Raw genomic sequence first — 25,315 nt, 5'->3', positions numbered from 1 at the left:
TTATGTGTAATGCATAGCTCAGATCCTTAACACAGCAGGCATGCCAGACCAGTCGCCCTTCAGTGATACTGGGGTGAGGCATATACTTCCTCCAGTGCCAAGAGGGAATGTCCCTTAATTTGAACCTCTCTTCACCAACACAAACAAAAATGCCAGATTATTTGGCCATTCCCTCTCCCAGCCACAAAGCTTAGATACCGGCTCCTCAAAACTGGCAAGATGAAGATAGTCCCTACTTATAAAAAAGGGCATTTGAGAAATAAGATACACAGATAATATTTCTCTTTTATTTTATTCATTTTTTGTTATTACTTTTTGCATATTTAAGATTATGACCTTTGTGTTTTGAATGTAAAACATAAACCAGTTAATTCCACCTTTTATGCATCCTGATCATAGAATCTCTTGGTTCCTGCATGAACTGGAGAAATGTAGGGACTATTTCACCATGAGCAATTTACTTGCCCCTGGACATCAGAACAGGCTTCTCAAAGAGATATCACATGTGCTGAGAAAGAACAAGGAAACGGACCATCCTGTGGCAAGAAAGAAGCTCCACCATTCAGGATTGATAAGATACTGTTTCTAATTCCACTATGATTACTTTATTTGGCATCCTGAAATTGCCTCTTTATGTGTGCCTCTCTCAAATCATCAAAATATCTGGGGCTGAGTTTCTATTTAACCAAGTACTTAGAGCAGAGATTTATAGATGAACAGTGAACCAAACTTGGTGCCCTTCAACAGGTGAATGGATAAAGAAAATGTGTTCTATATTCACAACAGAATATTACTCAGCCTAAATGAATGAAATTATGAAATTTTTTAGTATATGAAGGGAGCTGGAAAATATTGTGCTAAGCCAATCCCAGAAAAACCCAAAGGCCGAATGTTTTCTCTGATATGCAGGTGCTAATTCACAATAAAGGTTGGGGGTTAGGGAAGAATAGAATTACTTTGGATTACACAGAAGGGAGTGAAGGGAGGAGAGGGGTTAGGAGATAAGAAGGATAGTAGAATGGATCTATTGTTTGTACACTATGTAGAGATACAAGGGTTGTGTAATCATTTGCATAGAGTAATAATGTGCGATTCATTCTATCATTCTTCCCTTTCTATGTTTTATTTTGAGAAAAGGTTGATCTATGTTTCTTAGGACCTCACTGTGTTTCTGAGGCTGGTTTTGAACTTGCAATCCTCCTGTCTCAGCCTCCAGAGTCTTGGGGATTACAGGTAAAATATAAATTGTCCTACTGTTTGAGATAAATAAGGAAAGATTCTAGCAAATAAGAGCTATAGGAGATATGTTTTGGAGGCTGAGCAGGAATGTTTTATGAGGCACAAAATCATACTAGGCAGATGAAACTGTGTGGACAAAGATTTAAGAATGTTTTGATGAAAGTCTGTTTTTAAAAACAGCAGCTATGTTGCAGAGACACATAAGGAGATTTAATGCTAGTGGCTTCGCTTTGGTTTCTCATGATATCAAATAACCTATGACAGTACCAATTACACAATGATTTATTGATTTTCCACAATATATGAACTAAAAATATTACAGGAGTTCCAGGCCAGATACAAAAGCCAGGTCTGGCCACTCATCCCAAAAAACAAACCCAAATGCTAATTGTGAAAAGCAAGAAAAGAACTTTAATACCAGCCAAAATGGGATACATGTTTTAGGCATATATTCAGCATGCTGACATGACCTGAAGGTTTAAATAGAAGAAGAATTGGGGAAGTGGAGAAGAGGTATGCATTTTTAAGTAGTCTTGGCCAAACTGTAGTCTGATGGATCATTATCTCAGTTCTAGCACTCTGAGAAGTCCTTATCACTTGAAGTGGGTAAATTTAACTTACTGCACAGTATGTTTATCTACCAGACCTGGAATGCTAGAAGGGGCAGTGTAGGTCCCATTAAATGATTGCTCCTGTTGAGGGAACAATCTCCTCATGGCAATCTGTCTATAATGCTGTGTCATTTCTGGAAGGGATTGAACAATGACTGAAAACTTCTAGGCACCACACCAGGTCTCTGAAACAAGGTACTGTAAAACCTGATGATTAAATATTCCCTCCATCTTGCCTCAGTTTTCAAGGGGGTATCAAATATATTAGGTAAATTTGGGTTAATAAATGTGGTATTTCCAGTTTTTAGATGAGCACGCCTTAAATGATTAACATTTAAAGGGAGGGGGATATTAGGGGATAGGAAAGGTAGCAGAATACAACAATTACTAATAGGGCATTATGTAAAATTGTGGATGTGTAACCGATGTGATTCTGTAATCTGCATTTGGGGTATAATTGGGAGTTTATAACCCACTTAAATCTAATGTATGAAATATGATATTTCAAGAGCTTTGTAATGTTGTGAACAACCAATAAAAAAATAAAAATAAAAAAAATTATAAAAAATTCCCATGCGCAAGGCCCTGGATTCAATTATTAGCACACACAAAAATAAAAAATAAAAAAAGATGACGACTCCTTAGATGATTAACATGTCTATGTGCAGAGCTGAGCAGTCAAAAATATTAAGTTAGTAAATGATACCAAATAAAGGCAGAACACCAAGCTTTATCCTGCTTTTAGTTACCCATTGAACAGTAGACCTCAGAGTCACTGCATTTACCAAAGGTAGCTTTTTGAAGTCCCTATTATAAAAGGACAATGTAAGACAGTGCATGATACTTTGCCAACTGAAAAGAGGACACCTCACCCTCCAACTTCAGGAAATGGAGAGAGTGGCCTTTCTTCTGGCTGTAGCTCTTGTCTCACCTCATTTCCCAGTACATAAACTAGCTTTGCACCACTTGATATAGAAGGGATGCTCTGCAGACACAGTTCTCCAAACAGTATCCCCCAAAGCTGAAAGAAAAATTCAGAAGACAGAAGTGTTAAAGGAAAGTGTTGATATATCTGATTCCAAATTGTTCGATAGAGACCTGTGCCTCCTATCTATCAGCCTGGTGCTCCTCTATCTGTAAGGAGCTACATTTGAAACACCAACCTGATTAGGCCCCCAACTCTAGAGGAGAGGAGGCTAGCAGCACTTAAGAGTGAAATTCAGACAGAAGTCCACACAAGTTATATCGGACTTCTGTCTGAATTTCACTCTTAATTGCTGTCTAGCCTCCTCTCCTCTAGAACCCTGGAGTTGGAGGCCTAATCAGGTTCCTGTTTCCCTTATGTTTGGAAGATCAAAGAAATGATGCAATTGAAATTGCTATGAACACTTAAGAAGTTCCTCTTCATCTTAGGCAGACTTCTAGAGCTCCTTCCCACCTCTGAATCCATATTCCTGTGGGTAGACTGATTGGTGGTGAGGTTTGTTCCTGGGGATGATCTGATTAGCTCTGAGTTTGCACCTAGTGTAATGAACCAGAAATAAACATATACAGCTAATGAATAAGTTATTACCATGTACAGTGTAAACTTCACCCTTTTGAGCTTTGGGAATTTTTGGGACAACCAGTTTGCTTGGGTTTTGCCTTAATCTTCTGGGTTTTCTGTCTTCTGCAAAACAAATGTAAAAGGAATATCTCTCATGCATGTGGAGATTCCTGACTCCTCCTGCCCCCAGCACTATTTATACAATGAACCAATTACACCTGAGACTCCCCCAGGAGGCTAACTGCACAATTTCCTGTTTTCTGTGAACCACTCCTGGCACTCCCCTCCCTCCTAAAACTCAATTCTTCCACTCTGCAATACACAATACTCTTTCTTTCTATATGATGAGTATTTAGAGCAGAGTATACCTGACAAAAATTTTAAGAAGTCTTAATCTTTTTCTTTATATTGATTAGCATAAGTAAAGAGATGTATTTCCACCAATATGAAATCTGCAAGCAACCTGAATAATACCCCAAAGCCAATTTGATTTTACAGTTTTTTCTTTATACTCCAGCATGAAAACATAAATAAATATCATGTAGTAGAAAATTGTTCTTAATAATGAGATCATGATATCTTGAAGTTGAGGGAGAGAGATTACTTTGATTTGTGTGTAGGACAGATTCCATGCAGGTTATATTCATTCTTAAAAGTAGAGAACCACGATAGCATGAAAAAGGAAAATGTAGATCTAGTTTCAATTCTCTGCAAGTAAAGGTATTTAGGTATTTAGGGTATTGATGTCCATCTCTTTCCACTATCTTTTTTGCCCTCCCTCACCCTGCCAACCCTGCCAATCCTTTGCCCAATCAAAGTTCTTCAATTTTTCCCATGTCTCCCCCCTTCCTGTCTTGGATCAGCATCCACTTATCAGAGAGAACATTCAAACTTTGGATTCAAGGCATTGGCTTACTTTATTTAGCATGATATTCTCTAACTCCATCCAATTGCCTATAAATGCCATGATTTTATTATTTTAAGGCTAAGTTATATTTCATTTGTATATATACCACAGTTTCTGTATCCATTCATCTATTTAAAGGCATCTGGGTTGCTTCCAAAATGTAGCTGTTGTGAATTGAGCTACTATGAACACTGATGTGGCTGCATTACTATAGTATGCGGATTTTAAGTCCTTTGGGTAGAAGTTGAGGAGTAGGATATCTGGGTCCCGTGGTGGTTCCATTCCAAGTTTTCTAAGGAATCTCCCTACTGGTTTCTTGATTGGTTGCACCAATTTGCAGTCTCACTAGCAATGTATGACTGTGCATTTTCTCCTACATCCTTGCCAACATTTATTGTTGTCTGTATTCTTGATGACTGCCATATTGACTGTCATGTGATGAAATCTTGAGTAGTTTTGATTTGCATTTCTCTGATTATGAAAGATGTTGAACAGTTTTTCATATATTTGTTGATCTACTATATATTTCATAAGATCAGAAGAAAACCTTCTCTATGCTCAGATTTTATCTTCCAAATATCTGAGACTTTTAAAAATTAGATTCTAATTCTATAATCCTAGACCTAATATCCACCTGAGAATATTTTACTGCTTGTTCCCTCTGTAAAAGCAATCATTTACTTTTCATACTTTTCCAGTCAACTACTTACTAGACAGGAGCTAAGAACCACATTATTGGAGATTCCCTTTGCAGCATGAAAATATCACCTCTGAAACTTAGCAATACGAAGACTTATTTTTAAATGTGAAAGCAAAAACTTAGAGCAAGTATTTAATTTGCGGACTCCTGTGTGTATTGGTGCCATTTCCCCTTCTTTTCTACACTGAGTTAGGAAACTTGAAGGTGACTGCATTTTGTCATTCATCACTTATTTTTCTCAATCAACAACATGTTTGAGGACAACTGTTATGTTTTAAGTATGAGGTGTCCCCAAAAGCTCATGTATGAGACAGTGCAAGAAAACTCAGAAATGAAGTGATTGGCTTATGAGAGCCTTAATGTGATCAGTGCATTAACTGTTATAAGTGTAAGCAGGTAGGGTGTGGCTGGAGGAGGTGGGTCACTAGGCCCTGCCTTTGGAGCTTATATTTTGTCTTTGGTGAGTGGGGTTCTCATTCTGCTTCCTGGTGCTGTGCCCTGAGCTGATTTCTTCCTTCATACTCTTCTGCCATGTTGATTTGCCACATGTTAGACCAGAACAAAAGAATCGAACATCTTCAAAATGAGACCTCTGAAAAAGTGAGTCAAATAATTTTTACCTTCTCTACATTGTTATTTTCAGGTCTTTTGATCATAGCAAGAAAAGATGAACTAAAATAATCACATAAACGTTATAAAATTAAATTCACTGGTGCTTTAACTTCCTAATTTACCAGTATTCTAGGGGATTCATAGAATAAATGAAAAAAAAATCTGAGAAAAAAAACAAGTGAAGTGTCATTGTGATTATCCCTGGGAAACTCACTCACTTTCCCTCAGTTTTAGTTTTCTCACATTCATGTGGAGGAAAATCTTCAAATGTTGGCAGGATTCCAGAAGCAAAAAACTCACACAATAACGCTTCAGAAACCCATAGTTGCTTCATATTCATACTCAAAGACAACTATCCAAACAGTGGCAAACACCTGCAGTCCCAACTACTCTCAAGGATGAGGCAGGAGAATAACAAACTCAAAGACTGCCTGAGCGACATAGGAAATATGACAAGACCTTCTCTCTCTCTCTCTCTCTCTCTCTCTCTCTCTCTCTCTCTCTCTCTCTCTAAGACCTTCTCTCTCTCTCTCTCTCTCTCTCTCTCTCTATATATATATATATATATATATATATATATATATATTCCTTCAATATGTACAATACTTCAAAAAAATTCAAGATACACTCCAAACTCCCTTTTCAAATATACCCTCTATTTTCTCTTTTTTGCCTTCAGATGTTTTAGAATAGGTGCTTCTCTCCAGCTGCTAGCATTGGACAGACAATAAGTCTGATGCCAATGATTGGAACTAACCAGAAGCAGAATTCAATATGTTAAAAATAACAATGTAATTTCTTTTTTTGCTCTTCCCAGGATTTTTGGAAATATGAACCCAATGTCATGAAAATATGGGAAAATGTGGGAGTGAGTATTCTGAAAATTTTCTTACATAGACTTGTTGGCATGAGGCACCCCACTGCATGAGGACAATGAAAATCCAGATGTATTACTGGTGACTAATTATCATAAAGCTTTTGGAGGCTCCTACTCCTGCCAAGGGTCCCCTATGTCACCTTGTGTCAGGACTCAAAGCCAAGAACACCACACTACTGATATTTCTCAGTCTATGAAGACCCAGAAACTTCTGGTCACACCTTTTATTTAGTGGCCAGTCAATCCTTTCTTTTCCAATTTTTCTTCCTTACAAAACATTTAATAATGCATAGCAGACCTTACTTCAAACCCTTCTAATACATGCACTATGCATGGCTTTATCTCCTTTCAAAATAGTCACTTTGATTGAAAGTCAAACACCTTTATATCAATTTTGGGTTTATCATATGCATTTGAAAGAAAAGATGAGAGGTAGAGATAAACAGATTGGGAAATGATTTGTCCTCTATTTTATTTTAACTTTATGTACAAGTGTAAAATCTTGGGGTGATTAATTTGTTTTTAATTGTCAAGTGTTCTCAGCAGAAGTATATACAAGGATTTGTTTGCCAACATCATTCTATTGACTATGAAGAATGGATGTCCAGTACATTTAAATCACTGTGTTCCCCATGAGCTTATGTACTTCAAAATCTGGTAGAGTGAATAGAGTTAATTTTAGCAGCTTTTTCTTTAATGCTGTTTGGTGAAAGCAGCTCCAGTGGTGTAACTGTAGTTCTTGTGTGCTATAAGCAACTGGGATAAGGCTTTGCCTCTTCCTACCTCTTCATCTTCTCTCATCAAGTCCTCAGGAACTGCAGGGCGGTCCACAGCATCCTGCCTAACTGGCATGGACCATAAAGGGCATGTTGTCAAAGGTAAAGAGCACACAGGGCTGAAACTCCACTGAAAAAATCCAAGTATCTGAATCCCTTGTAAGGACTTAATAATTACTTGCCTTCAAATTTTCACTAATCCAATACTCTTTCACAGCAAAAGGCCAATCAAGAACATGAACCAAGAATGTACAGAAGAGGAGAAAATCTTTGCCACCTGTATCTCATTCATGGTGTTAATTTCCAGGATATACAAAGAACTCAATAAGCTTAACACCAAAAAATAAAAAAAAATTAAAAAATAACTCAATCCAAACTTGGCAAAGGAACTAAACAGATTTTCTCAAAAGAAGAAATACAAATAATTGATGAATGTATGAAAAAATGTTCAACATCTCTAGCAATTAGAGAAATGAAAACTTAAAAACTCCACTGATAATAAAATATTTTAAAATACAAAAAATGTTACGAATGGAAGAGAAAATACATATGCACTAATTAGACTTATCTGACCAGCCTCTCCTTATGAAGAATTTATTGCCTTTAAATATCTCTTTCCTACTTCAGCTATATGACCTTCATTTTATGGAAATCATAGTGGTTTCTATGGCCAGAATCTCGCTGTATATCATACCCTAATTTGACTTTGTATCTAGTGTCACTGTGCATTATACAGTTAGGGATATGGGTTATGGAACATCAGTCTGGATTCCTGGGGGTCGCTCTAACTGCAGAATCTGGCTTTTTAGTTTTAATCAGCTCTTCTTTCCCATTAAAGTTGTGTGATGATCCACAGACTGTGTTGGTTATTGCAGATCCAGAGATGATCAAAACAGTGATGGTTTGTTTTCATTAATCATCTGTAAGCATTCATTTTTTAAAATGATATTTTTTATTAAATTTCTGTCCTAAAATTATTATACTTTCATAGAGAATTGCTAAAAAAATACAGGGAGTTTTCATTACTATTCTCCTGCATTCTAGCAGTTATATTTTATGACTACATTGCTTATCTATGAATATAGTCTAGTCCTCTTATTATAGTAATGAGAAATTGTAATTGATACAGTTCACAGAACGTATTTATATTTCACCAGATTTTTTTTTTTTTGGCATGCCTCATATATGTGTGCCTATGCATGTCTGCAAATTTGCTACTGTGGATAGATTCATGTAACTATCATCTTAGTCCAGACAAAGTGTTTCCCAAGGCTCTGTCTTACTAGTCTTTTAGAGTCCTTATGTGTATCTTGTCTTTTGCTCTTAACAGGGTCTTCATAAAAGCAAATATGGTTTTATTTGGAGGAGACTAATATATTAATATTTCTTTGTCATTTAGGCATAATATCTGAAAATTCTGTACTTCTGACTTCTGTTTTTCTTTTTTTCTCTTCTAAAAGTTGTACTTTTATGTTTTGCATTTGAATCTATCATCTATTTCACATTCATTGTTAAACAAGATGAGGTTTGGTTTTGTTGTCTCATTTTGTTGACCTGTGTCTGTCCAGTTTCTCCAGCGCCATCTTTAGAAAGACTGTCCTTGCAGCACTTCCAAGCTCATTCTCTGAAGCCAATATCACCCTGATTCCAAAACCAGGCAAAGACACTAATATCTCTAATGAACATAGATGCAAAAATTCTCAATAAAATACTGGCAAATTGAATACAAAACCATATCAAGAAGATCGTGCACCATGATCAAATGGGATTCATCCCAGGGATGCAAGGTTCATTCAACATATGGAAATAAATAAATGTAATCATTACATCAATAGACTCAAGAATTAAAATCATATGATAATCTCAATATGTGCAGAAAAAGCATTTGAGAAAATACAGCATCGCTTCATGTTCATAACACTAGAAAAACTAGGGGTAACAAGAACATATTTCAATATCATAAAGACTATCTATGTTAAGCTCAGGCCAACATCATCCCAAATGGAGAAAAATTAAAGGCATTCCCTCTAAAAACTAGAACAAGACAGCGATGTCCTCTTTCACCACTTCTATTCAACATAGTTCTTGAAACACTGGCCATCTCTGGAATTCTTGTGGGTTGCACTCTGGGGCCTGTGCATCTGTCATGGAGATCTGTCTTGTGTTGGGAAGATCAGGACCAGGCTTGGTGAGCTACTGACCGGTCATGTAGCTACATGTGCCAGGTTAGTGGCTGTGGGGGTGAAGGGGGAGTTGTGGAACTAAAGGTACCTTGATATTGCTTCTAGGCCTCAGTCAGTGTCCCAGTCTGTGAGTTGCCCCAACTAAAGATAACAACAAAAGTGTTTCAAGATAGAGGCAGCTGCTGTCAGAGATGAGGTATCAGGTAGGGCCAGGCGGTGGCCTGGGGCAGCATGCTCAGAAATGCTGCTCTGTAGCATGCAGTGTTTTTTCTGGTAGCTATCTTTAGACTCTGTCAGTTGTCCCCAGGTGCAAATGGCTATGGAAACAGTTGCAGTGCCTCAAGATGGAGGTGACAGGGATTCCCATTCTGAAAGATGGGGGCCCACATGGAAGTGGCAGCTGGGCATCCTCCTCAGGCACTGATGCTGGGGGTCCTGCACAGACATTAAAGTCAGAGGACCTGTGTGGACATGGCAGCCAGGATTTCTACATGGGAGAGCTGTCAGTGGTCCTTTAATAACGCACAGAGAAACAGTATTCCCAATGCTTGAATCCTAGGTCATGGAGTGACAAGAAATGCAGCCTCTCTCCAGCCTGCTATCTTGGATCTCTTCCTCACAATTTCTTTATCCATTCATCTGTTGAAGGACACCTAGATTAGTTCCATAGTTTGGCCACTACAAATTCAGATACTACAAACATTGATGTGGCTTTGTCACTGTAGTATACTGATATAAAGTCCTTTGAGTATAAACTAAGGAGTGGAAGAGCTAGGTCAAATGGTGGTTCCATTCCAAGCTTTCAGAGGAATCTCCATACTGCTTTCCATAGTGGTTGCACCAATGTGCATTTCCACCAGGAATGTATGAGTGTACCTTTTCCCCCCACATCCTCACCAACATTTATTGTTGCTTGTATTCTTGATAAATGTCATTCTGACTGGAAGTGAGATAAAATCTTAAAATAATTTTGATAAGAAAAATTATTCAAATTAGCTCAGTTTTGATGGCTGAAAGTTCCAGCAGCATGGCTTTGGCTCTTGTGAGAGTTTTTCTTGCTTCCATCCATCAGGTCACATCATGGTAGAAGCATTTGAAAGAGGAAGAAATTGAAGCCATTGGTTACCAGTGACAAGTCCTGCTTCCCCACATGTTTAAGTATAACATTAGAGAAGCATGTCCAGGCAAGCATATATAGCAGGGTTTACTTAAAAAGATATAACATAGACTTCTCCAGGGGAATGATAGCTGGTATCTTGGTATGCCAAGGAGTGAGATGTTCTGACTTTAAAAAAATATGTCATAGTGAAATATGATGTATTAAGAACTATGTAATGTTTTGAACAACCAACAATAAAAAAAATAAATAAAATAAACTTATTTAGCATGATCTAAAAGTAAATAAATAAATAAATAAATATGTCATAGCCTTCCTTTGTTCTTCTGCTTTCTTCCCCTTATCTCTTTCTCTTTCCTCTGTATGTGACTAGGCCCAAGAGATGCTTGGTAGGATGGCCAAAAGGTGAGAAGCTACCTTGATAGGGTGGAGAAAGCATTCTGAACGAACTAACATTTCATTTCCTCCATTCTTTGGATCTGACCCTTGCCTTTCTGCCTGTCTAATTCTGGATTCAAAATGAGAGGAAGAGATATGATGCCAGACCATGGGGACAGGCCAGGAATTATTTCCTGCTATGCCAAACTAGTGGTAAGTTTCACCTGCTGATAGCATCACCACACTAGGGACCAAGTTTCTGACATAATCCCTTGGGGTAAAAACCAAATCCAAACTTTAGCACTATAATTTTCAATATATTGTAACTATAAAAATTTTTAATACATTATTTCTATTTTTTCACACAGAGTCTCTCACTCAGAAAATTCACATGACATTGGATAGCAGCTATCAATAAGGAGCAACCACATTTTAAGAGCTCAATCACAAGGTCTTACTGCATCAGACAATGCAGGATTAATTTTAACTTTGAAATGAGAGAAATCTTAAGGAGAGTTGATAATTGACCAGGGACTGGACATGCAGTGATAGGGTAGAAATATCTTGGAGGTTAATTTCAAGTGACTATAGCAACAGATTGAAAGTGAGTGGAGTAAGATACTGTGTGCAGATTTCTACTACTGCAAATATTGTCACAAAGGATATCTTTACATAGATGATAGATATCTTTACATATTCTTGCTCTGGCATTGGATACCATGAATTTGAATCAGGTTCCAACATGAACCAGCTGTGTGACATGGGAGCAGTTTCTTTACTCCTCTGGGCCTTGGTTTCCTCATCTGGAACATGAGGGTGGTAATAGTATGTACCTCATAGAATTATTTGGAGACTCAGTAAATTAAACACAAAAAGCATATAAAATGCTTCCTGTTGTGTAGTCAATGTTGCTAATTGTGTGTTTTTCTTTGCTGAATTATTCCTGAAAATGCATTCCCTGGAGAGAGGTACTAGACTGTCATTCTACAAGAGTGTGGTATAGACTGTGGGCACAGGGGTTCTGTCCTTGAACACTGCTAATATTTCACTTCTGTTAGGCTGTCCTTCTAAAGAAGGAAATGGTTATGAATCAAAAAAATTATTCTAAATTTTGCAGAGAGAACTTGCAGACACCTGAGCAGTCCCCCCCATATGGAGTAAAAGTAGGCATTGTTCTTGAAGGAAATCTGCCTGTGCCAGATATGCATTCCTCTTGGAAGTAATAGATTTTGTGAAAACAGACTGGCACCATCTGGAGTATCTTGCATATGATCCTTAGAATTACAATCAACCCATATTTGTAAAGTTCTACTGTGTGTCAGCTGCTTTGTCCATTTTGAAGATACAAAGATAAAATAGATAAAAGATCCCTTCCTCAAGAGGGTCACATGCTATGGTTGAGAGACAGCCAACAGGCAGGACCACAAACTCAGAAACTACCCATTGCTTAATTGCTAGGAAGGGAATGAATAGGATGTTGAGAGAGTAAGTAATAGTGCATCTAGTTGCCTGGAAGAGTCAGTGAAGTCTTTCTGAGTACAAGGGATTTTAAGCTGAGACATTAAATATTAAGCATCTGTCCCATGAGCAGCCAGGGAAAGAGCATCCTGAAAGCAGAATCAGCAATGCAAAGGGCTGTTTTTTTTTCCTCTGTGTTTCTTTATGTGGAACACCACCCTGTTGTTCCAGGGTTAAATCCAGTTTATCATGGTATATTATCTTTTGATCACTGCTACTGGGTTTGGGTTGTTATTTTGTTTAAAAATTTAGCACTGAGCCTCATGACAGAGACAGGCAATTAGCCTGAATTTGTTGTTCTGTTTTTTGTTTTGTTTTGTTTGTAATTTGGATCTAGTTGCTGTTTCCCCTAGAATTAGTTGGTAACAGTGCCCTCTTTTTCAAGACTCTGGGTTGATTGACACTGTGGTGTCTCTTGGCTTCACCTGTGTATTCACAGCTTCTAGATTGTTGCCCATGGCCCAGTGTCCTAAGACTTATGTTTGTGTGAAATTGCTTCTTTTTTGCTATAACCTGGTGGTCCCTAAATTCTGTATTTTTTTAAATACAGAAATCTACATACATTGACATTAATATGTATCCTGGGTTGACTGTCACTAAGTGGTGCTTCATAGGACCTCTGGGTGAGCAGAAGTGGGACCCTCCCTACCAGCTGCCTGCTGAGGCAGTGGAAGTGGGTGGTTGGAGGAGATGATGTCCTGTTTCACTCCTGAAGGAAGAATAGGAATTCCTCAGATAGAAAACTGTTTGGGTCCATGTCAGGCTCTAGAACCATCTGTGCAAACTAAAGAGACAAGGCCATGCAACTTTTGGGGACTGTGGCAATTGGCAAAATGTTCCAATTTCTTAAAACATCACATATCTCTGAATAAGCCAGCTGTTGCCAGATGGAGAGGGGTCTAGTGCTACGATTCTGAGGCGTTTAAATTTTATCTCATGGTTTGGAGAGCACTTGGAAGGATTTGAGCAAATAAGGAACATTATAAGATCTATATTTCAGGAGACTCAGACTTCAGACTGAGCAGAGAATTCCCTGGATATCTCACTCCTGGGTTCAGAAAAAAAACTGATTAGGAGGTTACTGTCAGAATGATTGCAACCAGAGTTTTGACATGAGATTTGATTCCCCACTTCACCAATTTTCTTTTGGGTTCTTCTCTCACAAATGTAAAGAATAAAATCCATGGACAATGATGGAAGGGAAGAGTAAATAGTGTAAGATTTATTTAAATGAGAAGAGATAGAACTCCTGATGTGGGAGGGGGCAAGAGAGCAGGAAAACCCATTTTGGTGTGCTAGCTTAGGGGTTACAAGCATCAATCAAAATCTATGTTAAAAAGGCATTGAAAAAATATTGAGGCTATTGGTTGTGATCTATAGCTTGAGTTTTAATGCTTCTTGTAATTCCCATCAGGGTTCACTTTCATCGTCCATTTCCACTCACCACCTCTCTGGGAAAAAGGAGTTTACTGGAGTGTTCTCACAGGTGAGCTTCATGGTCTTTTCCATTTGAAATAGGCCTTGATGGTTCTTAGTAATATTTCTACTGGTTAGCCTCCTAGTAGAGAATCTGCCTTTGAATAAGACCTTAATGTGAGCCATTGTCTGACCGGTATCTATCCTTATTCATTATATGGAGACCCAGGGCACATATCTTAATGCTCATCTTTTTCTTTAAATATTGCCTATTTATTTCCGTATGGTTTTCTGAAATTGGTCAACACTCTGGTTTTTCTTTGACTTGTTGATTTCATTACCTTTTATTTTATACTCTCCTGGCACCCTAAATGATTCTGGTTGGGAAATATAACTGTTTGCGATGTCTGTTTTTCTTCTGATACCAAGAGTTCAGAGAATATGCAAGTTCATAGTGGGTTTATATTTATGGATGTTCTTTGTAACATCTCGGTAACATTTTGTAACTACATTGGGTGTATTCTGTGAGGTACATAAGGAAATATTTATCCAGTGGGGGAGAGAGGTAACCTGACAGGTTATTCAGGAGGCTGTTTCATATACAAACAAGCATAATAGCAGCACAATTTGGAATCACAAGGTCTGGTTCCAGAACCTGGATTCTTGCTTTAGTTCATTGGCAGGTCTATCCCCGATTTCTCTGTTTCCACATCTGTAAGTGCTCATTAAAATAATCCCAGTTATACTAATGATGTAGGAAAAAAGAGGCTGAACACCCAAAGAATTTTCATTTTTCAGGTTTATTGGCTACAGGGTCCAGAGGAGTAATCACCTGAAAAATACTCTGGACGTTGAGTCTGGAAATTCTTGGAACTTTGTATGGGGGAGAGGTTGGCGGTGTACAAAAAAAGTGCTTTTTGTCTCTCTTTTTTTTTTAGATTAATCAGAGATTTTCCAAGTTTCATCACAAAAGCAGAAGTAGCACCATCAAGTCTTTGGCCAATCCTAACTTTTGCAAGAAAGAGCAATTTAGTCCTCACAAAAAGTAGGAAGTTCATTCCTAAATTCAGTTATTTCAAAGGGTAATTAAAGAAGTGATCCATCCCAGATTTTCCCTGTGAGAGGTTCAATTCACCTGTTAATGGGAGACAGTCATTTTTCTGGTACCATTTTAGAAGTCCGTATTACTTGTTTTCTGTGGTGGGTATGTGCTTGCTTAAAGACAAAGCACTCCACCTAGGATGGGTAAAAGATAGTTTCCCACCTCCAGATTATAGAGGGAGAGAGGAAGGAGAGGAAAATAAAATCACATCCATTTTAAAGTAATCCTTAGTGACAGAGAATCCAAAAAATGTATTCAAAGCATGAGGTGGATCACTGTTACAATAGGTAAAATTTGTTGTTTTTTTCTGATGTTTTGTTAATAAGAACAGTTATGGTAAGGGTCTCTGGAGAAGCTTAAGATTCTTTGATGGAAGAGGGGGCAACACCATGTTCAGCTCATGGAAACACCATAAGGATCCAAGAAGAGAGATGTGAAAGCACTTTGTAAACTGTGAAGTACTGTGGAGGTGTTAGCAGATAGCTTATCAGGATAGATACTGGATAGAGCAGAAAGTGAGCAGCCATAAACTTCTCCCCTTTTTTCTGTTTGCTGCTTGGCATCTACTTTTAGAGGGAATTACCTATGCTTGTAGGGACACGAGAAGCTACTGCTCTTTAAGTAATTGCTTTCTACATTGTTCTGCATGAGGCTCTAAATTAGAAAACCACAAAGAACCTGCCAAACCAGCCAAAGCAGTTCAGCTTCTCTTTCAGGTAAAGTGAACTAAACTTTTCTCATTATAATCTCCTTATAAAGCTTCCTTCCACAACATCTTGAAATGTGATGCATGAATAGGCAGGTATGTCACTGAGCCTGTGTAGGACTGTGCCCAGCTCTGTGATGAGGAGTCTTCCAATATGAACAGACATTCACTTCCCTAATAAAAGACCATTTATTTTTGTTAGAGAAGACATAGCCTTTGGATTTGTTCATATCCAGGATGCTCTCCATACTTGCTGCAAGTAATAAAATTTTCTTCACCATTTTATCTCTGCCTTGTGCTTATCAGTTTTCCAACACCAAAGTCCAAAGTCATTAAGTTTGGTTCCATTTTTTTGGACAGAAAATAAATAGAAGTGCTTACCCTCTGGGCAAAAGGGTCAAAAAGGACAACCCTCTCTCTAACTCCATCCCTCATCAGTGAACTTACTGTAGTTCTTCACGCTGACCCTGTGTATGGGAAGAGTCAGTTAATAACCCATTCAGAAGGCATGTGCTGAAGTGACAATCATCCACTAATTCTGAGTGGCCTTGGGCAAGTCTAAGCTGGTGTTAAAAGATTAAGGCCAGAAATTCTAAAACTAGACTATGTAAATTTGAATTGTGACTCTGTATGTAATTACCAATATGTTCTTGCAAGGATCAGTTGATATTACTGAAACTTTATTTGCTTTCTGTGCATTCTTAATGGTGCCTGTCTTTTATGGTTTTCAGAGGTAAATTTTTTAGACAAAAATTTCACCTATTGTAACAGTGATCCACCTCATGCTTTGAATACAGCTTTTGGATTCTCTACCACTAAGGATTACTTTAAAATGGACGTGATTTTATTTTTCTCTCCTCCCTCTCTCCCTCTGTAACCTGAAAGTCGGAAACTATCTTTTACCCATCCTAGGTGGAGTTATCTGTCTTTTAGCAAGCACATACCCACCACAGGAAACAAGTAATTCAGACTTCAAAAATGGTACCAGAAGAATGACTGTCTCCCATTAACAGGTGAATTGAACCTCTCACAGGGAAAATCTTGGATGGATCACTTTTTAATTACCCTCTGTTTTTGGACTGGGGCTATAACTCAGTGACAGATCACGTGCCTAGCATGTATGAGGCACTGAGTTCAATCTTTACCACCCCATAAAAATAAACAAACAAAATAACGTCATTATGTTTATCTATAACCACAAAAAAGAAATAAAATCCTTCTGTTTTCTCTGATGGGCAGAATCATAGCCTCTGGGATAGGAGTCCCCTGTGCTTGTTTCCTAGTAGAGCAATAAAGCTTCTTCCTATGTCTCAAAACCATTTTTGTTATTGAACTGGCATAAGGAACAAGACTGAGCTTTTGGTAACACTATTGTTACGTGAGATAAATTCTGTGAATGTACTGGGCACAGTGGTGCACATCTGTAATCCCAGGGGCTCTGGAGGCTGAGGTAGGAGGATTACATGTTTAAAGGTTTAAGCAACTTTGTAAGGCTGTAAGCAACCTAGTGGGACCCTGTCTCAAAATAAAAAAAAAATAAATAAAAGGTGATGGGGATGTGGCTCCATGTTTAAGCACCCTTAGGTTCAATAATTGATACTAAAATAAGTTATCTATGTGTTTGCAGGCAAGTGTGTGTGTGTGTGTGTGTGTGTGTGTGTGTGTGTGTGTGTTGCCCTTTCGTCTGTAGTCCTAGTTGAGAAACCAGTCTAGAATTTTAAAATTAGGACCTCCTTAGCAGATGTCTTTGCCAAGGTCCTGTCTATTCCATCTTTGTGCTTGATACTGCCCCCAGGAGCTATTGACTCCTGGCTGAACAGGAGGGCCTGGGGGACTCTCAGTGATATGCAAGATAAAGACAAAATGAAGAGATGGTATGTTTTTGAAAGTTCAAGTGAATTATAGAGTAGAGAGAGGCTAGCAGTCCTGTGGGGTCCTGTGTCTTGAAGGACTTCAACTGAGCCTCTTCCAAAGATGAGGAAACAGAGCTAGGCACACCCAAGTGCTTACAACCTCACCCCTCAATTAATGTGGATTCTACTTTCATAACTTTCAAAGTAGAAGAGAGTTAAGAGGTAGAGTAAAAGTCATGGCATGATTTTGATCTGGAATATTCCTAAAGGCTGAAGTGTTAAAGGCTCAGTTTTAAATGCAGCCTTTTTGGGGAGGTGATTTGATCATGAGCTTCCTTAACTTCATCTGTGAATGATCCATAGATAGATTCATAATTTTATGGCATTATCAGAAGGTGGTAGAGAGGACAGGGCCTAGGGCCTAGTTGGAGTTAGGTCACTGGGTGTATATTCTGGAAGAGTTTATCAAATACCTGGCCCCTACCTTGCCCTTCCTATGCTTCCCAGTCACCATGAGGGGACTGACTTTGCACCACGGTGCACTTCTGAAATGGCAATCTACCTCACCACAGCTCAGAATCAATGGATCCAAGTGATAATGGACTGAAATCTCTTAAACTGGGAGTCAAAATATATCTTTTCTTCTTTAGTTAATATTTCTCAGTTATTTTTTTCTTGTGGTTTTTAAATTTTATATTGTGCACTATAATTATACATAATAGTGGTTTTCATTGTGATATATCCATACATATAATGTATACACATAGCATACATTAGTTTATTTCATTCTCATGTACCCCCTTCTTTTTGTACCACATTCTCCCTCCCCTGATTCCAATTCTCTACTCTATTGTTCTCTCAGGTTTTTCTTTTTGTTCTCTATGTTCCACATATAATAAAAATGTATAACCCTTGATTTTATGAATCTTGCTTATTTCACTTAGTATGATGCTCTCTGTTATGGTTTTGATGTGTGGTGTACCCCAAAAGTTTAGGTGTGAGGCAATGCAAGAAGGTTTGGAGGAAAAATGATATTGTGATATAGCATAGCCTTAACCCAATCAGCGTATTAGTTCCTGATGGGTTTAGCTGAGTGGTAACAGGAGCCAGGTGGGGTGTGTCTGGTGGAAGTGGTACATTGGGGGCATAAATTTGGCATATATATTTGTATGTGGCAAGTGAACACCTCTCTCTCTGCTCTGATCATCATATGAGCTGGCTCCCTCTGCCACATTCTTCTGCCATGATATTCTGCCTCATCTTGTATCCTGAGGAATGGAGCTGGCCTTCTATGAACTAAGCCCTCTGAAACAATGAGCCCTTAAATAAACTTTTTCTCAACATACAATTGTGCTTGTTGGGTCCTTTAGTCATAGAAGCAAAAAAGCAACTAAAACATTCTCCATTTCTATTATTTTTCCTGCAAATGACAAAATTCCATTTGTGTTTACTGCTGAGTAAAACTCCATTGGATATATATATATATATATATATATATATATATATATATATATATATTCAGTAATCTGTTGATGGACACCTAGGTTGGTTCTATAAACTTTGTTATTGTGAAGTATGCTGCCATAAACGCAGATATGTGTGTGCTGCTATAGTGTGCTAATTCTATTGGACAAATATGGAGAAAGGTATAGCTGGGTCATATATTGGTTTCATTCTTAAACTCTTATCACAGCAACAAAAACCTGACAATAGAGGTCACCCGTGTGAAAAACTGATGGGAACTTCAGCAAAGGTTTCTTTTACTTCATAATAATTATCTCAATTTGTAATTTAATATTATTTTTTGTGTTTACTTGTTTAGCATCCCTCACCATTAATCAAGGTTGAGACTCATAAGGGTAAAGATTCTAACTGGCTTGTCGGTGGTATTTGGCACATGTCCTAAACACAGCAGATAGGCAGCCCTGCCAATCCACAGTGACACTGAGGTGCAGCACACACCTCCTCCAATGCCATGAGGAACTGTCTCTGGAACCGATATGTTCCTTGGCACTCCCAACCATGAGACCCCATCATTCATCAACCAAAGCTTAGATACCACCGGGTTCCCCAAATTAGCAAGATCAAGTTTTTCCCAACTGAGAAGAATGTGCACTTAGCTAAGTTAAATAAGTAATCTTGCCTGCATATTTTTCATAATCAAAATTATGAATTGTGAATTTTGAACCTCATACACGAATTGTTCCAGAGCACTACTCTGCCTCTCTATATCCAGAGAAATTCACTCAGACAGTGCAAGTCAAGATAGGCTTCCTATGGGAGGAACCACCTGGGCCACCATTATGAAAGGATGGAAATGCCATAATGATGTCATCCTTACATCGCTGAGTTGGTGGTTCACCTGTTCATTTACACTTATAACAGCCTGATGCCTCCCTGAATATTATCTAGATGAAACTTTTACCTGTTGTCAACGCGAAAAAGAAAGAAGATAAACCATTCATATTGATAAGGACTGTATGTTTCTCATACCTGTATGATGCATTTTATGTGGCTGGACTGTCCTTATTTAAACTACGTCCTCATTTATCTCTATCTGCAATCAGAATAATAACTGGGCATTAGTCATCTGAGTACTTAAATATTTAGAACAGATCTTTTAAGATATGTATTTCCTGCTTTTTTTTCCTCAGATTTTTCTCTCTTCAGATCAACCAAATATACACATGTATATCACCTGGCTTTTATTTCTGTAAATTATAATTGTGTCTGTGGGATAGGTAAGGAGAAGCAATCTAACTGCTTCCTCCCAGGTTGATCAAATGGCATCAAGTTTAATATGCATTTTACCATCTTCTATCTATTTATTAGGTGGACAGACAGCCAAATCCAGCCAGCTAGGATCAAGGCAGGTCCCAGGGTTAGGCTGTCAGCAATAATCTCACCATAACCCAAAATCTTTCATATACTTTTTTGTATGTAAAACCTCTATGGAACTATATAATTCCATCTTTTTTCAAGACCTGTATTTGGCTAAGATGATGAAATAACCAAGGCTAATAAGATTTATCTCTTATTTATTTCCTTATTTCTTTATTTATGCTATGTTCTTATTTGTCTCTATCTGCAACCAGAATAATAAATGGGCATTAGTCATGTGAGTTACTTAATATTTAGAACAGACTTTTTAAGGTATATGGTGTTTTACTAAATATGTGTGAGGAGAGGTCAGAGGTCACGAAGACTCTCTTCTGGCACATAATGCTTTCTTGCCTTGGTGCAGCACAAATTTAGTATGCAAATAATTTTGTGTTTGAAGATATTACCCTCTATGGAATTAAGTTCATGAGGAATATGTGAATATGTCTCTCTCTCTCTCTATCTCTCTCTCTCTCTCTCTCTCTCTCTCTCTCAGTGTGTGTGTGTGTGTGTGTGTATGTGTGTGTGTGTGTGTGTGTGTGTGTGTGTGTGAGAGAGAGAGAGAGATAACTTCTCCCTTCTCCCTGTGTTTCCTGGCTTTGAACTCTTAGGCTCAAGTGATCCTCCAACCTCAGCCTCTTGAACAACCAGCACTGCAGATGTTTGCTACCCTGCCTGGTAGAGCATGACTTCTTTGCTTGCCCTTTGCAGAACAAGAACCTTTGCATAGGTTGGGCCCCAGCACTGGATGCGTTTTTCATCTCAAAGAATGACTAACCCGTCCTTGGTGGTACAAATGCCAAACAATACAACCAGGACCAGAGCTAAGCAGGACAGGGCAAAAATCCTATTAGCCTTGGTTATTTCATCATCTTAGCCAAATATGTGTCTTGAAAAAAGGTGAAATTATATAGTTCCATAGGGGTTTTACATACAAAAAGTATATAAAAGATTTTGGGTTATGGTTAGATTGTTACTGACAGCCTAAACCTGGGACCTGACTTGATTCCAGCTGGCTGGATTTGGGTGTCTGCCCACATAATAAATAGACAAAAGATGGTAAAATGAGTATTGAACTTGATCAACCTGGGAGGAAGCAGTTAGATTTTTTCTCTTTACCTATCCCACAGAAATAATTATAATTTACAGAAACAAAGGCCAGGTGATATACCTGTGTATATTTGGTTAATCTTAAGATGGAGAAAGCCGAGGAAAAAGAGGCAGGAATTACACACATGCAGATTTAGTTAGTCTGAGTTGTCCCAGAAGGAAGGAAATCCCCACTTTCATCTTTTTTGGTGTCCGTCAGGGTGAGATGTGGAAGCCTCATGGCCCCCAGCTTCTACTCTCAGCATGAGGAAGTCATTTCCAATTTCAGATGAGGTGCCTCTGAATTCAGTCTGCTTCAAGATTACTAATTGTCAACAGTTCTCAAATGACAATGTTATCTCTCCTTGCTTGAATGCACGCCAGAGATGTGGGAAGGATTGGTGAAGGGTGAGTATCAGTTGGTGCAGAGTCAGAAGAAAGGGAGAAGGAAGCACACAAGCACAGCTTGAATGTCTTCTTATTCTGTTATGTTTTGAGAACTTGGAGACTTTGTTACCTAATCCTCAGTTTCTCAAGCAAATCAGACAAAGAATTTGACTCAGAGTTAAGTTAATGAGCTTATATGATTTACAAACACTCAAACCTGGCATCACTCACATCAGGAATCTGCTGAGAGTCTCATAATGACAATTGTTCTTACAAGCCCCCTATTCCCAGCTCACAGAGTCTGCTCTCCATCCACAACCACCCATTCACCAAAAAGCAGGGATCCAGTGCTCAGACACTTCTTGGCCTAATGAAAAATCTGGGATCATCTTTTTGGAGTTCTGGTGCTGGATGTGCTCTCTGTGGTGATATCTGTCATGAGATTGGTGGGTAGAGATTTTCAGTTCACCTGGCCATACAGGATGCAGTTCTCCTCTTTTTTCCTTTCAAATCCATTGATCATGAACATGCATTATTTTCAGAGACAGAGGCTATTTTTTGCTCTAAAATCTATGTGCTGGCTACTACAGGGATTTCTTAATAACTGCACAGGATGTATTCTGGATTGACATTACTCAGTGCATCCATCAGCTTTATTGTTGCCATGCCCACTATTTTTTTTCTAGGGGATTTCTGGCCATCAGGGTACTGGCACAAAATTTTGAATGTTCTGGGAAGGTGGCTGTGGCCCAAACAAGCCAAATCATCTTCCTGTATAAACCAGGGATATGAAGTGGTCACCAAAGACTCACAGGGAAAGAACCTGCAGAAGCCTAGCAATCTCACCTGAATCAATGACCAAATTTCCTGGATATTAGCTCTTTGCAAAGAACTCTGCTAGGGACTAGGGGCTTAATAGTGGATAGTACACAGACCCTGCTCCAGGGAAGTTCACATTTTGGAAAGTGAAACAAAGGTGTAACCCAACAATGTTGTAGGACAGTAAAGAGAACAACAAAAAAAGAAATGTTTTCCGGGGATACTAGAAATTGTACAGGGGAGGAAGTGGCTCTGTGTGAGGAGGTGGTGTTGAAAGCCTTTACCAGATGAAGTTTTGATTGAGCTAGGTTTTGAAGGATGATCAAGAATCTTCTGGGCTGGGGCTGGAGCTTAGTGGTAGCGTGCTTGCTTATCATGTGTGAGACCCTGGATTTGATTCTCAGCACTGCATAGAAATAAATAAGGAAAGAAAGAAAGGAGGAAAAAATGGTCCATTAAATACTAAAAAAAAATATTTTTTAAAAAAGTCTTCTATGAGCATGAGAGTATTCTAAGCAGAGGAAAGAGTATGAGTAGTTATTTAGATATAACCTTTTTGGGTGGAATTCAAGGATTTTATAAAGAGAACACCCAAGGAGAAAAAAAACTGATTAGAGGATATTTAATTCCAATGTTTCACTTGAGTTTCTGATAAGAAGCAATAACCTTTGGGCATAATAATAACTCTGATTGAATTTTTATTAATAATTTTTACAAACCTCAGCTAAAAGATAAAAATGGGCATGTCTCATGACTCACTGCCAACTGCCAAGGTGGAGGGGGCACCTGGCTTCTGCAATAGGAGGTGGGGCACAGGTGTATTTTCCTACTGGCTGTACATCCAACTCCACCTTCTTTCCCAGCATATAAATATGCCAGACTGACTTCATTGACTCACAGTGGTTCACAGAAGGCAAGCTTGGAACCTTCTGCCCTGTCAAAAGATAGCTCCCATAGCTGGAAGTCAAACTCAGAGGAGAAAATTTTGGAAGGAAAGTAGTGATGGAACTGATCCCAAACTTTTCCATGGAAACCTTGGTTCTCCTGGGAATCAGCCTGGTGCTCCTCTATCTGTGAGTAACTATACCAGTTTCTATCCTCTTCAAACCTCTCATTTCTGTGACTAGAAGGCTTAGTGATATGATTTGATTTGGAGGATGAACTTTGGAGTGAGTCTCAGTTTTAACCTTGATTAATCAACCAGAAGAGTTCAGTAGATGCAGATTACAAACAACTGGACACCTTCTGAAAAGTGATGCATGCTCTGCAAACTTTCAGAATTCTGGAGGTAAAGAGGAGTCTTCACAAGTTTCTGTGTCATTGTTTATCTTTGGTGTTCTATGTGAACTACAAAAGATTTGTAGGAGGCTTGTCTCCTGTGGAACAGGTGGTTCCTGCTCCTCCTCCCCATGTCCCAGCACCATTTGTAAAATGCACCAAGTGCACCCCAGGTGCTACCATAGGCTCAGACTCAGTTATTCTCTCTGTTCTCCTCATTTTTCCTGAAATAGCCCTCTTTCCAAAAACTCAATTCCTCCACCTTGCAATATGCAACTAATGTTGAATGATGAAAGTATTGAGCAAAGACCTGGGAGAAATTTTGAACTTTTATACCTTAAGTTAGCTTCAGTGTAGAGATTTGTTTCTTCCTTGATATGAAACCTAATGGCAGCTTCAGGAGACAGAAGTTAAAAAGCCAATTTTGTATTTTAAACATTTTCCTATGATATTCCAGTGCAGGAGCATGAATAAAACTATCTAGTAGAAGAATTCCTTTAAATAGTGGTATTTCTGGCCTGAGATTGTGGCTCAGTGGTAGAGAGCTCCTCTGGCATGTGTGAGGCACTGGGTGTGATCCTCAGCATCACATAAAAATAAATAAGTAAAATAAAGGTATTGTGTCTGCCTACAACTAAAAAAAGTATTTAAAATAGTGGGATTCCTGGTTTCATGGAGCAAGTGAAGAGAGCAGTTATTTCTGATGAAGGGTAGAAGACATTGCCCCAAGGAGAGCTTTGACTTCTATCTTAAATCCACTTTTACAAGATTAGGCATTCATATTGATGTGAAAATAGAAAATATAAACCTGGTTGTGTAACAATTGAAGTAAAGGATAATATTCAGGCTTCTGTTGCATCTATTTTCCCTCAATGGCATTTTAAAATTAATGGAAATGTTTTAATTTCATTCTTTCAATAGTACAATTTTTTTGAGGTAAGTTCCTCATGTTTCTTTTGAAGGTCAAAATAGGACTCTTGGATTCTGTATTTGTAAAAACCAACCTGTTTAAAAATGACCTCACCTTTTTTGAACAATTGAAGAAATATTAATCTAATACATACATCCATGACATAGATTGCACATGTCTTTAAATATACCTGCCCAGGTATATTTAAATATACTAACTCAACAGTTTCCCAAACACCAGTGTTCTTAATCTCTTACAGCAGATGAGTAAGACAGAATGGGGACCAGGGATGCAATATAAGGCATTAAGATATGAGTTATTAAAAAGTGGGAGAATATTCCTCTCTGTTCAGAGAAGAAGGCCAAGAGTAGAGACGGCCCCCACTGGAGGCCACTAGAGGGGCCAATGTAA

At 38.3% G+C, this 25,315-nt stretch overlaps 2 protein-coding genes and 1 pseudogene across 3 annotated transcripts in view; 2 read left to right on the top strand and 1 right to left on the bottom strand.

Annotated features, from left to right (window-relative positions):
- The window catches only part of LOC144367625 (cytochrome P450 3A11-like), a 492,905-nt gene that overhangs the window by 194,048 nt on the left and 273,542 nt on the right, over positions 1-25,315 (bottom strand). The gene's annotated exons all lie outside the window — the stretch shown is intronic.
- The window catches only part of LOC144364731 (cytochrome P450 3A4-like), a 382,460-nt pseudogene that overhangs the window by 93,681 nt on the left and 263,464 nt on the right, over positions 1-25,315 (top strand). The gene's annotated exons all lie outside the window — the stretch shown is intronic.
- The window catches only part of LOC101971685 (cytochrome P450 3A9), a 30,443-nt gene continuing 28,757 nt past the window's right edge, over positions 23,630-25,315 (top strand). Inside the window, exon 1 of the mRNA XM_078022212.1 lies at positions 23,630-23,789. Coding sequence (XP_077878338.1) covers positions 23,719-23,789 — 71 coding nt within the window. The 5' untranslated portion in view covers positions 23,630-23,718. The remainder of the gene's footprint in view (positions 23,790-25,315) is intronic.

Source organism: Ictidomys tridecemlineatus, chromosome 10 (genome assembly GCF_052094955.1).
Source record: "Ictidomys tridecemlineatus isolate mIctTri1 chromosome 10, mIctTri1.hap1, whole genome shotgun sequence".
Lineage (NCBI taxonomy): Eukaryota > Metazoa > Chordata > Mammalia > Rodentia > Sciuridae > Ictidomys > Ictidomys tridecemlineatus.
This window is presented reverse-complemented; position numbering and strand designations above follow the sequence as displayed.